The 20128-nt window shown below is 42.8% G+C and overlaps 1 protein-coding gene and 1 long non-coding RNA gene across 8 annotated transcripts in view; one reads left to right on the forward strand and one right to left on the reverse strand.

Annotated features, from left to right (window-relative positions):
• LOC132677336 (uncharacterized) overlaps positions 1 to 20128 on the reverse strand; it is a 99224-nt gene that overhangs the window by 62392 nt on the left and 16704 nt on the right. The window contains exons 5-8 of one of the 6 annotated variants that reach the window (XR_013554323.2): positions 13123 to 13218; positions 12396 to 12478; positions 11063 to 11914; positions 8721 to 10979 (exon numbers count right to left, since the gene is read on the reverse strand). The exons of 4 other annotated variants lie outside the window; for them this stretch is intronic. Coding sequence is in view for 1 of the 2 variants with exons in the window: in XM_078443447.2 (XP_078299573.1) it covers positions 11132 to 11914; positions 12396 to 12478; positions 13123 to 13218 (962 nt within the window). In the remaining variant the exon portion in view is untranslated. Of the gene's footprint in view, positions 1 to 8720; positions 11915 to 12395; positions 12479 to 13122; positions 13219 to 20128 lie in introns of those variants that run through there. One more of the 6 variants, XM_078443447.2, reaches the window with a different exon arrangement.
• LOC144615747 (uncharacterized) lies at positions 2985 to 19793 on the forward strand. Of its 2 annotated transcripts, XR_013554325.2 has the most exons (5): positions 2986 to 3234; positions 6249 to 6999; positions 7192 to 7307; positions 7677 to 7764; positions 19112 to 19793. It is a non-coding gene; the product is annotated as an uncharacterized LOC144615747 (long non-coding RNA). The 2 variants fall into 2 exon arrangements; XR_013554324.2 differs by having other exon boundaries at positions 2985 to 3234; positions 6249 to 7307.

Here is a 20128-nt window from a genome sequence, read left to right on the forward strand (position 1 = left end):
CTAAGTGATCAGCAGGACGTGGTGAGCCCAGCGTCCTCCTACGCCGCCATCTTCCCCAGGTCCCCCTGACATGATTTTTTAAAACAATCCATTTTTCCTTTAGTGACTTAGCACATCACCTGCGCCCAATTTATTATGAAAAAATTTCAAGTATGGGGATAATTTGAAAGAGTTTTACAGTGAACATTCGTGTTGTGGGCTGAATTCTGTCCCCTCACGTTCACATGTTGAAGCCCAAATCACTGGCACCTCCTCACATGACCATATTCTGAGGTTGAGCCTTTCAAGAATTAAGGTTAAATGAGGCCATTAGGGTGTCCTTATGAGGAGAGGAGATTAAAACATATGGACCAAGAGATGGCAGGAGCACACACACTCAGAGGGATGACCACCACACAGAGAGGCAGCAAGAGGGTGGTCATCTGCAAGCCAAGGAGAGAAGCCTCAGAAGAAGCCAACTTTGCTGGCATCTTGAGCTTGGACTTCCAGAACTGTGGGAAAGTAAATTTCTGTTGCTTAAGTCCCCCAGTCTGTGGTGTTTTGTTTAGGCGGTCCTAATGAACTAATATCCACCCCTAGATTCTACAGCATTTTTCTATACGTGCTTTGCTACTTTCATTCCTCTCTCATCCATCGATCCACCATTAAAAAAAAAAAAGGCAGGGGTGGGCGCCTGGGTGGCTCAGTTGGTTAAACATTTGACTTTGGCTCAGGTCATGATCTCACGGTTCGAGCCCCACATCGGGCTGTGTGCTGACAGCTTGGAGCCTGGAGCCTGCTTCGGATTCTGTGTCTCCTTCTCTCTCTGCCCCTCCCCAGATCACACTCTGTCTCTCTCTCTCTCTCTCAAAAATAAACATTAACAAAAATTAAAAAAAAAAAAAAACATGTTGAAGTAGGTTGCAGACAGCAGTAAACTTCATCCCCAAACATTTTAGCACACAGAGTTCAAAAATCAGGGCTGGGAGATCTTTCAACGCAGCTTGGTGAATGGCTAGCTCTTTGCCACTGAGTTGGTTCTTCTCACGTGGATATCTCCCTGGGGTTGCTTGGGTACCTTCATGGGATGGCCGATGGCTTCTCCCATAGAGGAAGCAACCTAGGAGACTAAGGAGGGAGCTCCACTGTGTTTTAGGACATAGCCCCAGATATGACATACTGTCACTTCTGTACCGTTGTGTTGCTCACTTGGGTCACGTCTGATTCAGTGTGGGAGGAGACCGCACAGGGCATGGGTACCAAGTGCAAGGACCCTTGGTGGCCATCTTGGAGGCTAGCAGATGCACCCACCTCTCCTCTAGGCCACTTCTCTTCGTCAGCCCAGAATTTCTTTGTTCTGCTCATTTTTCTCCTGAGAGCCTGGTTTCTGGTCATTGTAGCTGTTTGGAGCTCATGAATTCACTCGTGGCATTGGACCAACTTAGAAGGTCTCCTTTCTTCCTTTACTTCTTTTACTCCTCTCCCCTCTCTATCCCTCTCAGCCTTGACCCCAGCTCCAGCCTTTCTCATTCACTAGTGCCTTTTTGCGGAGATGATCTGAGGGTCAGCTGGGAATGGGTCCGCTAGGGCAGGAAATGTTGGAGGAAGTTTTGCTTCCTGAGCTCCTGTCTCTTGGATAATGAGAGCTTGGGGTCTCTGCTGGCTTATCAGGACTACGATTGCCTTCCTTCTTCTTCTTTTTAATGTTTATTGATTATGAGAGAGAGAGAGAGAAGGGTAGAGAGGGAGTGGGAGGGAAAGAGGGAGAAAGAGAAGGGGAGAGGAGCAGAGGGAGAGGGAGGGAAAGAAGGAGGGAGGGAGAGAGAGAGAAAGGAGGGGATATGGGAGGAGGGAGGGAGGGAGGCAGAGAGAAGAGAGAGAGAGAGAGAGAGAGAGAGAGAGAGAGAGAGACAGACCTAGCAGGCTCCACACTGAGTATGAAGCTTTATGCAGGGTTCAATCGCATGACTGTGATGTCATGACCCGAGCTGAAATCAAGAGTCGGACACTTAACCAACTGAGCGACCCAGGTGCCCTGATTGTCTTCCTTGTTCTGAGACGGGTCCTCAACATTCCCTAAGATGAGGGACATTTGGTTTGATGGGGCTCTACCTATCCACTATAACTTGGGGACAGAGATCTCTGTATTGCACGAAGAGGCTGAGAAGTTACCTGCTGGGGCTCAGATGATTCTGTGCTTGGGATAAAGGAGGGTCCGCACAGGGGCAGTCATCTCATGCTGGGGGGACTTGAGGGATTTACACTGTGGGCTTCCCTCCTCATTCGGTTGAGGGTGCTGCTTGCTGACCCTTCCATCAACTTTATTTTGTGACCGTGGGAATAGATGTAGTTTTCTGGGACTGCCTGACACCTGTGTTGGAGAACCTGGAGTCTTGCCTGTTGAAACTGGTATTGCTTCCCTTGGGGGAGACGGGTTGCTCTTTGCTGGGGATATTCGTCTACCTGGTCTGGGGGAGTCAAGGGAGGCAAGCTGTGACTCGTGCTGAGTGAGAATGGTGAGGCATTTGCTGGGGCTCCTGTCTCCTTTCGTGTGTGGGGATTACAAGTTGCTTTTTGGGATTTCCATCATCACGAATCTTGGAGGGATATGGGGGAATCACTTGTTGAGACTTGTATCATCAGATGAAACCCTCATGATGCTGGAGGTAACTGGGAAGTATGAGGCTGGGGCTCCTATTGTGTCTGGTGCCAGGGGACTGTGAGGTCACTGCCTGCCTGGGGATCCCATTTTTCAAGTGTTGGTGCGACAGGGAGGGGCCATGAAGAGGTTCCATGGTCTCTAATGTGAGGAGAGGATCAGGGGGATATTTGCATGGGATTCCATGTATCTCTAGTGATGGGGACTAGGGGAGTCTTTATATAGGTCATTCTTATCCAGTTTGGGGGTAGAACAAGAAGAGTCACTTTCTGGGTCTCGCCTTGCCTGTACTGTTGGTAGAGACTGGGGGGGGGGCGGTCAGTGGACTGGGGATCCCCACTGTCTAGTGTTGAGCAGCTGAAGGAGTCACTGCTGGGGCTGCCATCGCTTCTAGAATTAAAGCTACTGAAGGGGGTACTTGGAGTTCCTCTCGTTCCTAGTTTTGAGGGGACTGGGGGGGGGGCTTGCTTGCTCAGACCCCGTCATTTGTGTTTGGGTAATGACAGTTGGTATCTGAGGTCCCGTTGTCTCTAGTCCTGGGATGGAACTGGTGGTCCTCGGCTAGGGCGTCTGTCGTCTTGCCTGGGATGTCGACCGTGAGCAGCACTTGCTGGGGTTCCCATAATGTCTGGTCTTGTGGGGGCGGACTGGGAGCTCTCTTGCAGCGGCTTACATCATCTCTAGCTTTGGGCAATCAGTTCAATGTGTTTTAAAAGTATTTTATTTTGAAAAACTTTAGGCTTACATAAAAGTTGTGAAACTATACAGGGTTGTTTTACACAGTCAACATACATTTATATTTACTTACATTTTGTCTCCTGCTGATCTTGATTCTTGGAGTTATTTGTCTTCACGTGAACTGATTTCCCTTCACCTGAAAACTCTCTTTAGTTTTTCTTGAGGTGCAGTTCTGCCGTTATTTCAGCTTTTGCTTTTTTAACACCCCCCCCCCCCCCCCCCCCGCCGTTGGAACACGTCTTCCATTTTCTGCATTTTCAAAGAATATTTTTCTTAGGTCATTGAGTTTTACATTCGTGGTTAATACCCTACCCCCCCCCCCCCCATTCAACCCTTTGGATGTTGGATGTTATTTTTTTGCTTCCATAGTTTCTTTTGAAAAATCGTCAGTCTTACTGTTGCTCCTTTGAAGGCAACATGTCCTTTCTTCAGTTGGTTTGAAGATTTGCAGCTTGTCTTTCTTTTTCTACAATTTTTCCACGTTTTCTCCGTTTTTAAAAAACATTATTCATAGTTGTTTTGAAGTCCTTGTCTGCTAACTCCAATATCTGGTCTCTGGGCCTGCTCCTATGGATTTCTATATTCTTCTTCTTTTTTTAATGTTTATTTTTGAGAGAGAGAGAGACAGAGACAGAGACAGAGTGAGAGTAGGGGAGGGGCAGAATGAGAGGGGGAGACACAGAATCCAGGCTCGGAGCTGTCAGCACAGAGCCCAATGCGGGGCTCGAACTCACAAACTGTGAGATCATGACCTGAGCTGAAGTCAGACGTTTAACCGACTGAGCCACCCAGGTGCCCCTAGATTTCTATATTCTTAATTGACAACATCTTCCTGCAGACTTTGCGTGTCTATTGCTCTTGTTTGCTGGATCTTGTGAACAATATACTTGGTAGAGGTTCTTAATTATGGTACCTTCCTCTAAAGATTAGGTTTCGTTATGGCAGGCAGTTATGGTACTAATGGGCCACCTTGAGCCTCTGAAGTCTAGATTTTAGCCTCTAAAAGCACAGATGTATTTCAGTTTTGCACTGACTTCTAAGATGCAGTCCTTACTTGTAGTGCATGGTACTTACTGTCAGGGTGTGACATTTGTAGGGGCATAATTAAAAACCTTTCTTTTTTTCCCTCTTTTTCTCTTTCCTTCCCTCCCTCCCTGTTTCTTTTCCTTTCTTCCTCCCTCTTTTCTCTTTTCCTTTCCTTTCCCTTCCCTTCCTCTCCCCTCATCTTCCCTTTCCTTCTCCTCTTTCTCTCTTTTCTTCTCTCATCATTCCACTCCAGATGGGTCCAAAAACCAACCTCCGACTACTGGCATGTATGATCTCTGAATTTTCTGCACAATCTTCAGCTTTCTCTAGCTACTCTCTTCTAAGCCTCCTACAGTCTTTCTCTGTACATGAACAGCTTAGGTGTTATTTAAAGACCTGAGGGGAATTTTTAGGCAGATTTTTGGGGCTTCTTCTTTGTCAACCTTTATGTTCCATGAAAAGAAATTCAGACATTTTAGGATCAGGTTCTATATTCCCTGTGACAGCCCCCTATTTCTCCAAAGAGCGCTTTTTTTTGTTTTTGTTTTTTTTTTTTTTTTTTTAAGAATATTACTCTAGAAACCAAGATCTCAGTGGGTGATAGATATTCTCATTGCTACTAGGCCTCCTGAGCTGATAGGCCTTGAAAATACATGTAAGTGTACTATCCTATGCACATGCGTGTGCGCGCACACAAACACCTATCCATCCACCTATCAAAAAGCATGAATTCATACTGATACCTCCAATTCCAATCCACTCCAACGCCACTGTGTTTATTCTAGCCTTCTCTCTTTCCTTGTTTGCAACCTATCTCTTTGAGAGTAAGAAACTGGCTTTCATAATCTACCACATATTTACTTGTTCAACTCTAGTACACACATAAAGTAGTTTCACAATCGCTAATCCACACCATTGTAAGAAACCCATTTTCAACCAGAGGGTTTCCAGACAGTTCTTTTCATAGTCAGCCTTACATCTCTTGTCAAAATATACAGTTTTCCAGAGTAAATTTGGTTTTCTTCCTTGTGATTTTGTTATTCATTTGTATAGTTAGGCTCCTGTATTATAGTTTATTCTATTTTGCATTCCCTCTGCTACCTGGTGGATTTTTTTAACCGACAGTAATAGTCACTCTTTATGCTGTCTAGTTCTATGGGTTTTGGCAAGCGTCTAGAGCTGTGTCCATCAACACAGCCACGAGAGAACAATTCCATCACTCCCAAATTCCTTTCAGTTGCCCCTTTGTGGTCATTCCCCCCTCTCTCTTACTCCTTGTCCCTGAAAACCACTGATTTGTTGTCCTTCCCTACAGTTTTGCCTTTTACTAAATGTCCTACAATGTAATCATACAAGAAATGGCTTTTCATGTCTGGCTTCTTTCACTTAGCAAAATAAATCAAATTGAGGCAGGAGTTGCATACAGTTCAATGTACGTATCTTGAGTGTATCATTCAATACATTTTGACAATTGCATATACTTATGTAACCTACACTCCAATTGAGATATAGAACATTCTCCTCCATGAAGTTCCTTCCTGTCACATCTCAGTGTGTTTAGATACAACCACCATTCTGATTTTTTTTTCCTATCACAGATTTTTTTTTTTTTTTTTTTGCTATTCTTGGAATTTAGAGTCTCATATAATATTTACTCTTTTTTTGTGTGTGTGGCTTATTTTGCTCAATACATTCCTATGATGTTTCAATTAGGTTATAATAAAAGGTAAAATAATGTTTCCTATATATATACACTAGAAGCCCCATAAATGCTTTACATATGTTAACTAATTGAATACTTAATACAAGTCTACAAAGTAGGCCTTCTATCATTTCTATTTGACAGATGAAGAAATAAAACTTTGGGACAAGAAGTTTGTCACTTGCTTGAGGTAACCATCTCTAAAGGAGAGAACCAAGATTGGGCAGGACAAGAGACTGAACTCTGATAAGGTCAAAACGGAGATGACAGTTGATCTCACGGGGAGTTCCAGGGCTGAGGTGGCCTTTCAGGGTATCACAAATCGAGGCAAAGGAATCTGGGCATTTGCACTCCCCGTAGGAACCAGTCATTGGAAGTGGGCTACCCCGGGGCGGGGGCGGACTTAGCCTTAGGTGTGGTACTTTCCTTTGGCCCAAGAGAATTCCTGAGAGCATGGCGGCACAAGCCATTAGAACACTTCCAGCAGCTGGGGGCATGAGTGCCTTAAAGAGTCCTGAAAGAAGGATCTGAGAACTATTCCACCGTCTCCATTATGGCGCAACACTCAGGCCACTCAGAGGCACTTGCTTCTTGGAAGTGAACGCACACGGGATTCTGGTTAGTCCTCTTGCTTGGAGAAACTTACAAGAGGAAGATCGGTGAACAAATTACAGATCGCTCTCGACAGCAGCTTTTCGCGGTGCTGCAACGGATACTTAATCGCCACACTTCTACCATCCCATCCTCGATTCCCTTCACCCGTGACTACGACCTCTGCTGGACTTGGAGGGCTGGTCTGGATCCTCAGCCCTGAGGAGTCTGAACATCTGGCCAACAGGCCCTTCTCAGGCTACAGCTGCTACATTTATTTATCAAAAACAAACAAAAACCTGGGGTAAGAGACATGCCAAAGGATTGCCTGAGTGCCAAATGTCCTCTGCCCTTACTGTGTAACAGAAGCCCCACGTCAGCTGGCATAGGGTTACCTATGCAGTCATAAAGCTCCATGGGACCCTTACTTTGCTGGTAAAAAGCCCTCTGGTAACTCGGGCTTTTAGGTTAATTATTTTTGTGATTTCCTCCCAAGAGTCCCCTGACCTACCTTATATGAAGAACACGTGTGAAGGCAACTGTTCTAGACTATGGGTGGGAGCATCAGTGCTTTGACAATACCCAGATGGTACAGCGGCTGCTACAATTCAGGTATGTGAACTTTCTACGCAGGTGACTGACAAAAGTAGATTCTGAGAAGCAAACGGGGTGAAAAGTTCTGGATAGCTTCCATTTGCCCCAGTGGACCCACTTTCTCTACCTTTGAGTCTAGTAACATTAATCAATATGAACTACATCAGTGGGATTCCTTGCCTTGTGGCCTTTGGTTGGGTTTGGTCAATGGGGACCCTAGGCATGAAATCAGAAGGATGAAAGAAGGGGACGTCTAGCTCTGGCTATTTCTTGCAGAACGTGGAGCTGGATGCTACCCCCGACCCCCTCCCCCCAGCTCCTGGAATGCAGTTCTTTCCTCTCTTGTCTGTGGATTTCAGTAATTGTCCCCTTCTCTTATCCTTTCAGGGGTAGGGATGTTAATAGAACCCTGGCCTTACCCGCTACTGGGTACCAACGACTTCTTGTGGTTTTCCTCCATCCTGTCCACAACTCTGTGAGTAGCCTCTTTATGAAAACTCTCCTTGAAGTGTCCTAGTCTGTGTCAGTTGCTTCCTGCTGGGACTCTGACTGGCATGCCAGCTCATTCAAAGTATAAGAAAAAGCCCTAATGGGACAATAAAATCCAACAAGATCAAGATCTACCACATCTCTGACCACATCATCCTCTATCACACCCTCACTACACCCCCAGCTCGTTCTACGCTCATCTCCGTTGGCTGCTCTGCGGCGGGACGTTGCATGAAAAGCCTGCTCTTGCCACACACTTTGACTCACTGTCCCAACTTGTTAAGGTCTCTGCTCAAGTGTCTCTTGGCTAAGAGGCCTTCCCTTCCTATTTTATATACAATGGTAAGATCCCAATCCCCCCTTAACTATTTTATCATGTTTTTCTGATCAACACTTAAAATAGCAACTCTTATTGATTTTTCTATAATCTGTCTTCCCCCATTAGAATGTAAGTGCTTCAATAGCAAAACGTACATTTCATGCATTGCTATAAACACCAGTGTCTCAAACAGGGCCTGGCATATAGAATATACTCAGTAGATAGATTAGTGGTTAAGAGCACAGATGGGGTTCAAACCTGGGCTCTACTATTTACTAGCCAGTGAGTTCAGGCAAGTTACCAGTATATCATGTTAGTTTTCTCATCTGTAAAATGGGAATAATAATAGTACATACTTCTTAAGCTTATACTGAGTACTCAATAAGTTCGTATTTTCATAAGACATTCAGAAAAGTGCCTCAGCTATAGGAAGGGCTACATAAATGTTTAGTCATTTATTAATGTACTGAAATATTTCATTATAAAAAAAATGACCCCTACATAAAAAGGAACAATTCACAAGGAAAAAAAACTAATCCTGAATGTATTTAGTTATACATCCAAATATATAAAGAAAAAAATGACAGAAATGACAAAAAAAAACCAAAACCCGTTAATCCATATCCTTAGAAGAGGACTTTAATAGACATCTACCACTAAATAAGTTTGAGGACAAAAACCTGAATGTACATACTATATCTGAAAACACAATTAACTTGAGTTAATGGGCACATAGTCTACATCGAAAACTTAGAGAATATACATTATTTTCAAAGAAATATGGAACACTTATCAAATGGGACCAACTAATAGGTTTCCTAGTTAGATATTGCATTCGGCTGGACATGAACAGAACACCACCTCAAAAACAAACCCCCCGAGAAAAAGACTTTGGCTTCAACCAGTTAGAGGTTACTTTTAATCATGTAAGGAGTAGTCTGGGCATAAGCAGTCCAGAGCTGAGACCGCCAATCAGAGGTCCGGGGGAGCCCATGTCACTGTCATTTTGTGCTGCACTATGGTGTCTGGCATCATGATCAAAATAGAGCGCTTCCGACTCTTGGCCTTGAGTCGACTTTCAAGAGAAAGTACGGGTAAGATGAACAGGATACAGGTGGGGAACGAGCCGGATGGTGTTCTCCCCAGTGACTTCTACCTACTCCTTATGGTCAGCAGAGCCAGGCAATACCTCTCTGGGCCTCAGAGAAGCCTTATAAGTTGCGCATTTTTAATCCTGCTCATTGACAACTTGAATGACAACGAAAACATTTTTTACATAAATGAGTGGGGGACGATGGGCATTGGGAAAGAAGCTAAACAAAATGCCATACTAGAGGAGAAAGATAAAAAACAATCAGCATCGTAAAGTCCGCTTACCTGACAAAAATGCCATTAAACTAGAAAAAGTATATAGTAAATACGGTCTAATTTCCACTAATGATAAACTAATTCACTCAGGAGATATTCAGAAATGTCTTTTTGGATATGCTATGTACTGATGTTTTTAAAGAGTAAATTAGAGTTAACATGTTACATACAAAACTATGGAACATAATTTAAGGTTTATTTTAGGTATGGCTATAGACGTGTTTATACTAAAACAAAAAGACTGAAAATTAATGAACTAGTGGCCCGATCTTAGGATGAGATAAAGGTAAACCCACACTCAAATTGATAATTTCCATTCCCAGTTTAACTTATTTTGTGGCCCCTCAGTAAAGAGCTGAGGCATCACTTTTCTAGGGTTTCCCTACAATGGGAGTTCTCACAAACCAACAAAGAATCACTGAAAGATTTTTTCCAAACTGATACACTCACAACTTTTGCCTCCAAAGAAAACTTCCTATTTTTCCTAACGTAAGAGGTATCATCAAAGGTATTCCCTCAGTCTTTATATTCACAAGTGTCTTTGCAGTGAATTCTCAGTTTCCTAAGGAATGTGGAAAAATGACTTTCCAGTACTGATGACAGTCGAAGGGAATTTCTCTCCAGAATAAACCCTCGTGCCTCTTAAAAACTAAGAGAACATTAGAGGCTTTCCCACAGTAATTGTATTCGGAATCTCTCCCCATCTTTCGCTCAGTAACGCAAACGCTTGTGCTCAAGGGTTTCCCACATTCCTTTTAGGATTCCTCTGTAGTGATTTCTCACATGTGCTCTATGGGATGAGTGTCGCTGAAGGCTTTTGCATTCTGAGGATAGTCATGAGGTTTTTTCCCCTGGTGTGAACTGTTATGTGACTCCCTAGAGATATCACTGAAGGCTTTCCTGTAGCTACTGCGCTCCTCAGGTTTCTCTCCACACATAATCTTTTGTGCACATTAGGGTGACTTTGAGCTGAAAGCTTACCACAAAGATTGCACTCGTGAGGCTTCTCTCCAGAGGGAATTGACATAAGTTACCGAGGGCTACTTCATATACAATAGATCGACAGAATGAGAGTCTGCTAAAGGCTTTTCTTCACTGATTTCATGGAAACTCCTCAGATGGTTCCTTATGATCTGTCTCCTTATATATATACCCTGTGTTGTTTCTTCCCACTCTGTAAGCAATACAGTACGGAAGAAATGATAGTATGTCCTCCTGAGGATGGGTCAAAAAAGACAATGTGGCTTCTGCATTAGCTCTCCTGTAGATCAAATGCTTTGGGAGGAACCTGATGCTACGTCGTGAAGATACTTGGCCCTCTGGAGAGTGAAGTAATGAAGATTCTCTGCCAACAACTGGCATTAACTTGCTAGACGTGTGAGTGAGCCATTCTGGAAGCAGATTCTGTATCGGTAAAGACTCCGATGATTGTGGCTCCAGCAGACATCTTGATCTCACCTCAGGACAGATTCTGCGCCAGGACTACACAGCTAGGACGCTTCCAGATTCCCGACCTACAGAAATTATAATAAATGTATGAGGTTTGAAGCCACTGTGTTTTGGAGGGAAATTTTTTAGGCAGCAGCAGATAACTCACCCATCTAGTGAGTTACCTTCAGTTGTCTGAGGGTTAAGAGATCAATGAACGCTTTCCTAATTACTGTACTCATATCCACCTATTATGAATTCTTTTGTGCACAGAAAGGTAAGAGTTAGTGGTGAAAGATTTCCCACAATGATTACATTCGTAGGGTTTCTCTCCAGTGTGAGTCCTCACGTGTTTCTTAACAGCAGAGAGATTATTGAATGCTTTCCCACAGTTACTGCATTCATAGGGTTTCTCCCCAGTGTGAATTCTCTTGTGCACAGTAAGAGAAAAGCTACTGCTGAAGGATTTTCCACACTGATCACACTCATAGGGTTTTTCTCCAGTATGAGTTCTCATGTGCTGGGTCAGATAGGAGCTCTTCCTGAAGGCTTTCCCACAGTCGTGGCACTCATAAGGTTTCTCCCCCGTATGAATACTATTATGCCCGGTGAGGGAGGACCTCGTGCTGAAGGCCTTGCCACATTGATTACACTCATGGTGATTCTCTCTCGTATGAATTCTCTTGTGGCTTTTGAGGTTACAACTGGTGCGGAAGACGTGGAAACACTGATTACATTCGTAGGGTTTTTCTCCAGTGTGAATTCTCACGTGCAGCCTCAGGGATGAGGGATCATTGAAGGCTTTGCCACAGTCCGTGCATTCATAGGGCTTCTCCCCATTGTGTATCCTCTTGTGAATGGTCAGGTAGGATCTACTGCTGAAGGACTTGCCACACTGATTACAGTCATAGGGTTTTTCTCCAGTATGAATTCTCTTGTGCTGAGTGAGGTTAGATTTTGTGCTGAAGACTTTAAAGCACTGATTACATTCATTGACTTTCACTCCAAGATGATTTCTTTCCTGTTAAGAGATGAATGATAACTATCATTTATAGTATTTTTAATATTTAATGAATTTTATGTCATAGGAATTCTCTTTTTCAGGAATTCTGTTACATTATTACAATTGACATTTTGGCTATTTTCAGTGCTTGTATGTGGCTTCTGCCAAGTTTGAGCTGTTAGAAGTTAAAAAAGAAGGATGCTTTGCCACAAATCCTTATCATATTCACAGAGCATCTTCTGATAAACTTAAGACCACTTTATATTTCAACGGTCAATATCGTAGTCACGTTTAAGGAAATATTTACAAGTGGAAACTCCCAGTGAGGAAACAAGTTTGGAGCTAACTTATGGTTTTCTCCAAATTCACAACTTTTCACAGTATCTCTCCAGAGACAAAATTTCCTCATCTGTAAATGATACTATGACTGTTTACTTTGTGACTTTTCTAACTTACTTTCCTACTGTAAAAAACCAGAAATCAGCCAGGTTAGTCTTACCGCTTTAATACCATTGGAATGTTCTTTTCTAAAAACGTGCTTCTTAGGAGTTAACCATTTGGCTTTAAGTACAGTCTCCAAACCTGAAACAAATTGAAAAGAAATTTAAGTTGATGGAGGAAAGGAATAGTAAAGTACATACATGAGTAAAGGCAGACTCTGAGGGATCAGGGTTTTTGAGGAAGTTTGCCATGAAAGGGATGTGAGTATGAAAACTATAGGTATTAAAGGATTCTAGAAAGATTAAGACTGATCAGAGATTTACAAAAGAAGGGATTATCAGGAATGCAAAGTAGGAAGGAATTGGATAAAGTGCTCCTATGAGATTTAAACTTGAAAAGAAATGTATTAGCATTGTCCGATGACAGACAGCAGCTACACTTGTGGTGAGCACAGTATAACTTATAAACTTATCAAATCACTACGTTGTGCACCTGAAACTGATATAACACTATATGTTAAGTACACTTCAAAGGAAAAGAGATACGTCTTTTTTCCCCCCTCTGAGTCCAAGGTAACGCATGAGATGTTGAACAGAAAGGTAAAAAGAAGGAACATACACGAAGAAGCTCATACCAAATGTTCTTGACCATCTCTGCCAGAAAAAAGGACATGTTACAAACGTTCCTGATTGACGTTTCCTGAATGTACTATTCCCATGCCCCAAATCACTGGCCAGACCTATTCCTTAAGAAGACTCCTATCCGCCTGTCCACCTGGTGCTCACCTGGACAGGTGCCGGGAAGAATTCCTCGCTCCTGTGTCATCACTTTGTCTTCTTGCTCCAGCTGGGAGGTCAGACTGGGTTTATCAACATGACACCCTATTTGTGGAGAAAAGACGCATGATGTAGGGGGACTGTGCAGGTGACAAGCAACTCCATGAAACTGGAGCCAACAATTCTGAAGATGAGCCACTATGACGTCTGCAACAGTGGAGTAACCACGCATAAATTCTAATGGGTATAGTAACTCTCCAGAAACAAAAATTCAAGCATCCTCAATGTCCAGGTGACAGGATATAAACAGTCCCAAAGTCCATGTCCAAGTTTACATAACATACTTCAAAAGCTCTAAAGCTTTTAACCACAGAGAATATAAAGTCAGGGTAAGGAACAGCTATTCAGTTCACAGGGAAGGCATCAGACAGAAAGCTCCAGGAGGGTGGGGACCACGTCTGTCTCATTCATCACTACATTCCTAAACCCAGCACAGACCCAGGAACATCGAAGTGCCTCGGAAAGACTTGTGAGAAGTGACAACAGTGAAAATTAAGGGCTGTTAAACCAAAAGTCCATAACTCCACAAAAACAGTGACTAAACTGGGGAACACCATCAGAACCAACTTTATCAGAACTTTGGAAACTTATCAAAAGTTTACAGCAACTGGAAAATGTTTAATCAAGGACAACAACCAGCTGACATTTTAACTGACCCCTGTCTAATCTATTCACTGCTTTGGCTGTGACCTTGCAGATGACAGCCCACATTCCTAGTACTGCAGGGAGCAGGGGGGACCTATTTATTGTCAAAGATCCGTGGTTGTCTGATTTGACTTTTCTGGCTTGCCTTTATCTTTTTTTTTAAATTTTTAATTATTTTTTTTTACTTTATAAACTTTTTCTTTTACTTTTTTTTTTTCAATATATGAAATTTATTGTCAAATTGGTTTCCATATTGCCTTTATTTATCTAATCCCACTCTCCAGGGGCTGAGCTGTCTACCCACGAGGCATGTGCTGAACACATTTAAAGGCAAATATCTCAGCCATCACCACCAGAGGCAAGTGAAATAGTAGAGGAAAACAAAAAACTAACCAAGAAGCCTGGGAGGAAAACTATGGAATAAGATGTTTGGGGGAATTTTTAAAAAATTTCCCTCATATTTCTTTGAATCTAGAAAGCCAGGGTTAGGCACATGGTCAGAAAAGACCTGAAATTGCATTAAGTCCTCAATTCTGGCTGACCTTCAGGTTCTGCACAAGCAGAAAGTAAAGATTATGGAGAGTTGCCAATTGCCTGCTGATTTTGAAGGTAGGCCCTGGACACCCACACAGAACACATCTGCAGAGACTACAGGTGTTTTACTTTTTGTTCCAGGCCCCCAAGAAAACCTCTGACCAACCACTAGCTAACCACGAAACTAACGTAACAGTCTTCAGGGACCACACGTGACAAATACAGATTACAAAATTAGTATACAGGTATCACTAAACATACATTCAACAGCAACGATAACAAATTCTGGTGGAGAGAAATTGGATTCCAGAATTGCTGTACAATAATGTTCCAAATGCCCAGTTTTAACACTAAAAGTATGAGGCAGGCAAAGAAACAAATGTATGGCCCACTGCAAGAAAAAAAATGAGTAGAAACTGCTCCGAAGGAAGCCCAAACATCAGACTCACTAGTCAAAGAATTTAAATTTTTTATTTAGTTTTTGAGAGCGAGAGTGTAAGCAGAAAGAGCCGAACTGGGCTCCGCACTGACAGGCTGACTACAATGAGCCCGATGTGGGGCTCAAACTCGTGAACCAAGAGATCATGACCTGAACTGAAGTCAGACGCTCAATCAACTGGGCCACCCAGGCGCCCCTCAAAGGATTTAAGTCAACTCTTTTAAGTATGCTCAAAGACCTAAAGAAAACCGTGACAATTCTGATGAACTAGAACCCATGTGAAAGAGACAGAAATTACAAAGAGAAACTACACAGAAATTTTGGAGCTGAAAAGTACAATAACTGAAATGAAAAGTTCACAAGGAGAGTTCAACAGCAGATGTGAGCAGGCAGAAGAATCAATAACCATGAAGACAGGATGATTTACATAACCTCCCTGGAAGAACAGAAAGAAAAAAGAAGGAAAAAAAATAAGAACAGAGCCCAAGAGACCTGTGGGATCCCATCAAACATACCAATATACACATCATGGGAATTCCTTAAGTGGAGAAGAGAATGAGGTAGAAAGAATATTTGAAGAAATACGGGCAAAAATTTCCCCAAATTTGACAAAGACACAAATGTACACAGCCAAGAAGCTTAAGAAACCCCAAGTATAAGGTTACACTGAGAGGCACAGAGCTCACGAGCACATCTGCCCTACAAGAAATGCTAATGGGAGACTTTCAGGCTGAAATGAAAGGATAATGGATATTAATGCAAATCCACATAAAGAAATAACCTGATAATTGAAAATACACAGGCCAATAGTAATTGGCTATTTTTGGTTTATAATGCTTATCTTTTTGGTTTGAAACTCTTATATGATTTAAAAGATAAATGCCTACACCAGTAATTGTAAATCTATGTTAATGGGCACACAAGGTATAAAGGTGTAATTTGTGGCAAAACAAAAGAAAGCAGGTGTGTGTGTGCGCAGGTACATAAGAGCAAAAATTTTATATACTATCAAAACAAAGTTGGTATTAAATCAAAATAGGCTGCTATGAATTAAAATGTTAATTGCCGGACTTTAAGCTGTATTACAAGCTGTCATCATCAAGAAAGTATGGCACTGGCATAAGAACAGACACTCAGATAAATGGAACAGAATAGAGAACCCAGAAATGGACCCACAAACGTATGGCCAACTAATCCTTGACAAAGCAGGAAAGAATATCCAATGGAATAAAGACAGTCGCTTCAGCAAGTGGTGCTGGGAAAACTAGACAGCGACAGGCAGAAAAATGAAACTGGACCACTTTCTCACACCAGACACAAAAATAAACTCAAAATGGATGAAAGACCTAAATGGAAGACAGGAAGGCATCAAAATCTGAGGAGAAAGCAGGCAAAAACCTCTTTGATCTTGGCCACAGCAACTTCTTACTCAACATGTCTCCAGAGGCAAGGGAAACAAAAGCAAAAATGAACTACTGGGACCTAATCAAAATGAAAAGCTCCTGCACAGCGAAGGAAACAATCGGCAAAACTAAAAGGCAACCGACAGAATGGGAGAAGACAGCTGCAAATGACATATCCGATAAAGAGTTAGTATCCAAAATCTATAAACAACTTCTCAAACTCAGCACCCAAAAAACAAATAATCCAGTGAAGAAATGGGCAAAAGACATGAAGAGACACTTTTCCAAAGAAGACATCCAGATGGCCAACCGACACCTGAAAAAATGCTCAACATGACTCATCATCAGGGAAATAGAAATCAAAACCACAATGAGATACCACCTCACACCTGTCAGAATGGCTAACATTAACAACTTAGGCAACAACAGATGTTGGCAAGGATGTGGAGAAAGAGGATCTCTTCTGCACTGCTGGTGGGAATGCAAATTGGTGCAGCCACTCTGGAAAACAGTCTGGAGGTTCCCCCCAAAATTAAAAATAGAACTACCCTATGACCCAGCAATTGCACTACTAGGTATCTATCCAAGGGATACAGGTGTGCTATTTCGAAGGGACACACGCACCCCCATCTTTATAGCAGCACTATCAACAATAGCCAAAGCATGGAAAGAGCCCAAATGTCCATCGATGGATGAATGGATAAAGATGTGGTGTATATGTATATGTATATATCACATTATAACACACACACACACACACACACACACACACACACATATATATATATATATATATATATATATATATATATATAAAAAATGGAATATTACTCGGCAATCAAAAAATGAAATCTTGCCATTTGCAACTACGTGGATGGAATTAGAGGGTAGTATGCTAAGCGAAATTAGAGAAAGACAAATATCATATGACTTCACACATATGAGGACTTTAAGACACAGAACAGATGAACATAAGGGAAGGGAAGCAAAAATAATATAAAAACAGGAAAGGGGACAAACCATAAGAGACTCTTAGATATCGAGAACAAACTGAGGGTTACTGGAGGGGTTGTGGGAGGGGGATGGGCTAAATGGGTAAGTGGCATTAAGGAATCTACTCCTGAAATCATTGTTGCACTATATGCTAACTTGGATCTAAATTAAAAAATTAAATAAAAATTAAAAAAAAATAAAATGTTAACTGTAATCCCCAGGACAACCATTAAAACAAATAAATAAAAAGAAATGACAGGGAATCAAAATGGTCCATGAGAAAACATTTAACACACACACACACACACACACACACAACGAAAGAATTGAGGAACAAAAATGATAGAAAACATGTAGAAAATAACAAAATGGCATAAGTAGGTCTTTATCAATAATAACCTTAAATGTTAATGGATTAATCTGTCCAACTAAAAGGCAGATTTGGGCAGAACAGATAAAGAATATCCAATTATATGCTCTCCGTAAGAGACTCAACTTACATCTAAACACACTAAGAGGGAGGTAGGGAGGGGTCAACATGGCAGAGAAGTAGAGGGATCCTTACTTCCCGCCTCTCTCAAAGAAGTGCTGAAGCCAAAGGACTCTGAACCCCAAGAGTCTGGGAGGAAAAGAGACTGAATCTACCAGGAAGAAAATGGGACAACGTGAGAAAGGATAGGTGGGTGACTGTGAACTGGGGGAGATAGAACAGGGTGGGTAGGCACAGAGGGGAGGGGTCCCCTTCTGCGGAGAGACAAAGGGAAGAGAATGGCTAGGGAACTGTAGGACTGTATCTGCACAGGAAAATGACCTCGTACTGAGACTCAGAGGGATCCCATCTCTGACGGCAGGACTTTCTTCGGACTGGGGCCGGCTCCCTGTTCACGCACCTGGGGAGGAGGGGAGCCAGCCCTGGGTTCGGTGGTAGGTCAGGGGCGCAGGCTGCAGTGGGAGAAAGCGGCCACTTCTCCAGAGTGCGGTGGGACAGAACAAAGCCTGCCTGTGTCCACCACCCCCGGGGCTCAGTGGCGAGGTCACCGACGCAGTCTGCAGTAGGAGATGGAAGTCCTCCTTGAAGTGCGGTGGCACAAAGCCAGCCGGGACCACCTATTGGGCTGCACTGAGAGGCACTTCCCCAGTGCCGGAGCGCATGGGAACGGGACTGTGAATCTTAGCCAAGCGCAGGGTCAGCGGAGTTGGTGGAGCGAGAAGGACCGTCCCGTCTGCACCCGCGACACAGTGAGGAAGACTCAAACTGAGTCCACCGGTCGGGGTCTGTGGAGAAGAGACTGGGGGAATCACCATTGCCGCCCCCCAGCACCAAGGTGGGCCCACAGTGGAGGTGGGTCCAGATGACGCCAAGCCACGCCCCTTTGCACTGGGTAACTGCGTCTCCACCGAGGGGCACAGACCCTGTGGACAGCTACTCCCCACAAGTGATGCAGCATTGCCTGGATTAACTCTAGGTCAATTCTGGAGAGAGAGATATATTCTCCCTCCCACTTCTGCTCCTTATCTCTTTCCTTCCCTAGGCTGGTTACTCTGGTTATTGGTCTGTCTAAACAGATATATTTAATCCATTGTCTTGATACATGTTCTACACCTCCTTCTTCTTCTTTACACTCCTTTCTCTCTCTCTGGAATAATCGAGCTGTATAGTTTCTCTGTCTGGGTAACTTTATCTTTGTTTCATTTTCCCCGCCTCCTTCTTTATTTTCCTTTCTCTATGGATTAAGCCTTTTAGTCTCTCTGCCTAGTCAATGTTTATTTTTTCTTTCTCCTCCGCTCCTGTCATTTCTCTTTGTATCTGCTCTTCTGTCAGCACCGCCTCCACCCTGTTCTTTACTTGTAGTCGGTGTTTTGGGTTTTTTCTTTTGGTTTATTTGTGTGTTTACATGTTTTTGTCTCCTGTTTTCCTTTCCAGGGCTATTCCAAGGAACAAATCAAAGCACACCTGGAGAGGGTCCAAAACATCACTACGAGTAGGGAAATAAAATAACCAAAGTCACAACAAGAGAGAGCAAGTAACACTCTCCAAAAAACACCTCCTGAAGGGCCAGGCCCTGGACAGTGTATGACCCCCCACCACCCTCCCTTTAATATAGCGGTGCTTGCAGGTACAAAGCACACAGCAAGCTTTTAAAACTCATCAGGGACAGAAAACTAGCCAAAATGATGAAACGGAAGAATTCTCCACAAAAGAAATTCCAGGAAGGAGTGACAGCTAACAAATTGATCAAAACCAACTTAAGCAATATAACTGAGCAAGAGTTGAGAATAGTCATAAAACTAATTGCTAGGCTTGAAAAAAGCATAGAGGACAGCAGAGAATCTATTGCTAGAGAGATCAAGGGACTAAGAAATAGTCATGAGGAACAAAAAATGTTGTAAGTGAGGTGCAAAATAAAATGAAGACAGCCAAAGCACAGATTGAAGAGGCAGAGGGGAGAATAGGTGAATTAGAAGATAAAATTATGGAAAAAGAGGAAGCTGAGAAAAAGATAAAAAAAATCCATGAGTATGAGGGGAGAGTTAGGGAATTAAGTGATGCAATCAAACGGAACAATATCCATATCACAGGAATTCCAGAAGAAGAAGAGAGAGACAGGAGCTGAAGGAGTACTTGAACAAATCATAGCTGAGAACTTCCCTGACCTGGAGAAGGAAAAAGGCATTAAAATGCAAGAGGCACAGGGAACTCCCTTCAGACGTAACTTGAATTGATCATCTGCACGACATACCATAGTGAGACTGGCAAAACACAAGGATAAAGAGAGAATTCTGAAAGCAGCTAGGAATAAACGGGTCCTAACATACAAAGGTAGACAGACACATAAGGGTAGTGGCAGACCTCTCTACTGAAACTTGGCAGGCCAGAAAGGAACGGCAGGACATCTTCAATGTGATGAACAGAAAAAAATATGCAGCCAAGAATCCTTTA

Source organism: Panthera onca, chromosome A2, assembly GCF_046562875.1.
Source record: "Panthera onca isolate mPanOnc1 chromosome A2, mPanOnc1 haplotype 2, whole genome shotgun sequence".
In the NCBI taxonomy this organism is placed as follows: Eukaryota; Metazoa; Chordata; class Mammalia; order Carnivora; family Felidae; genus Panthera; species Panthera onca.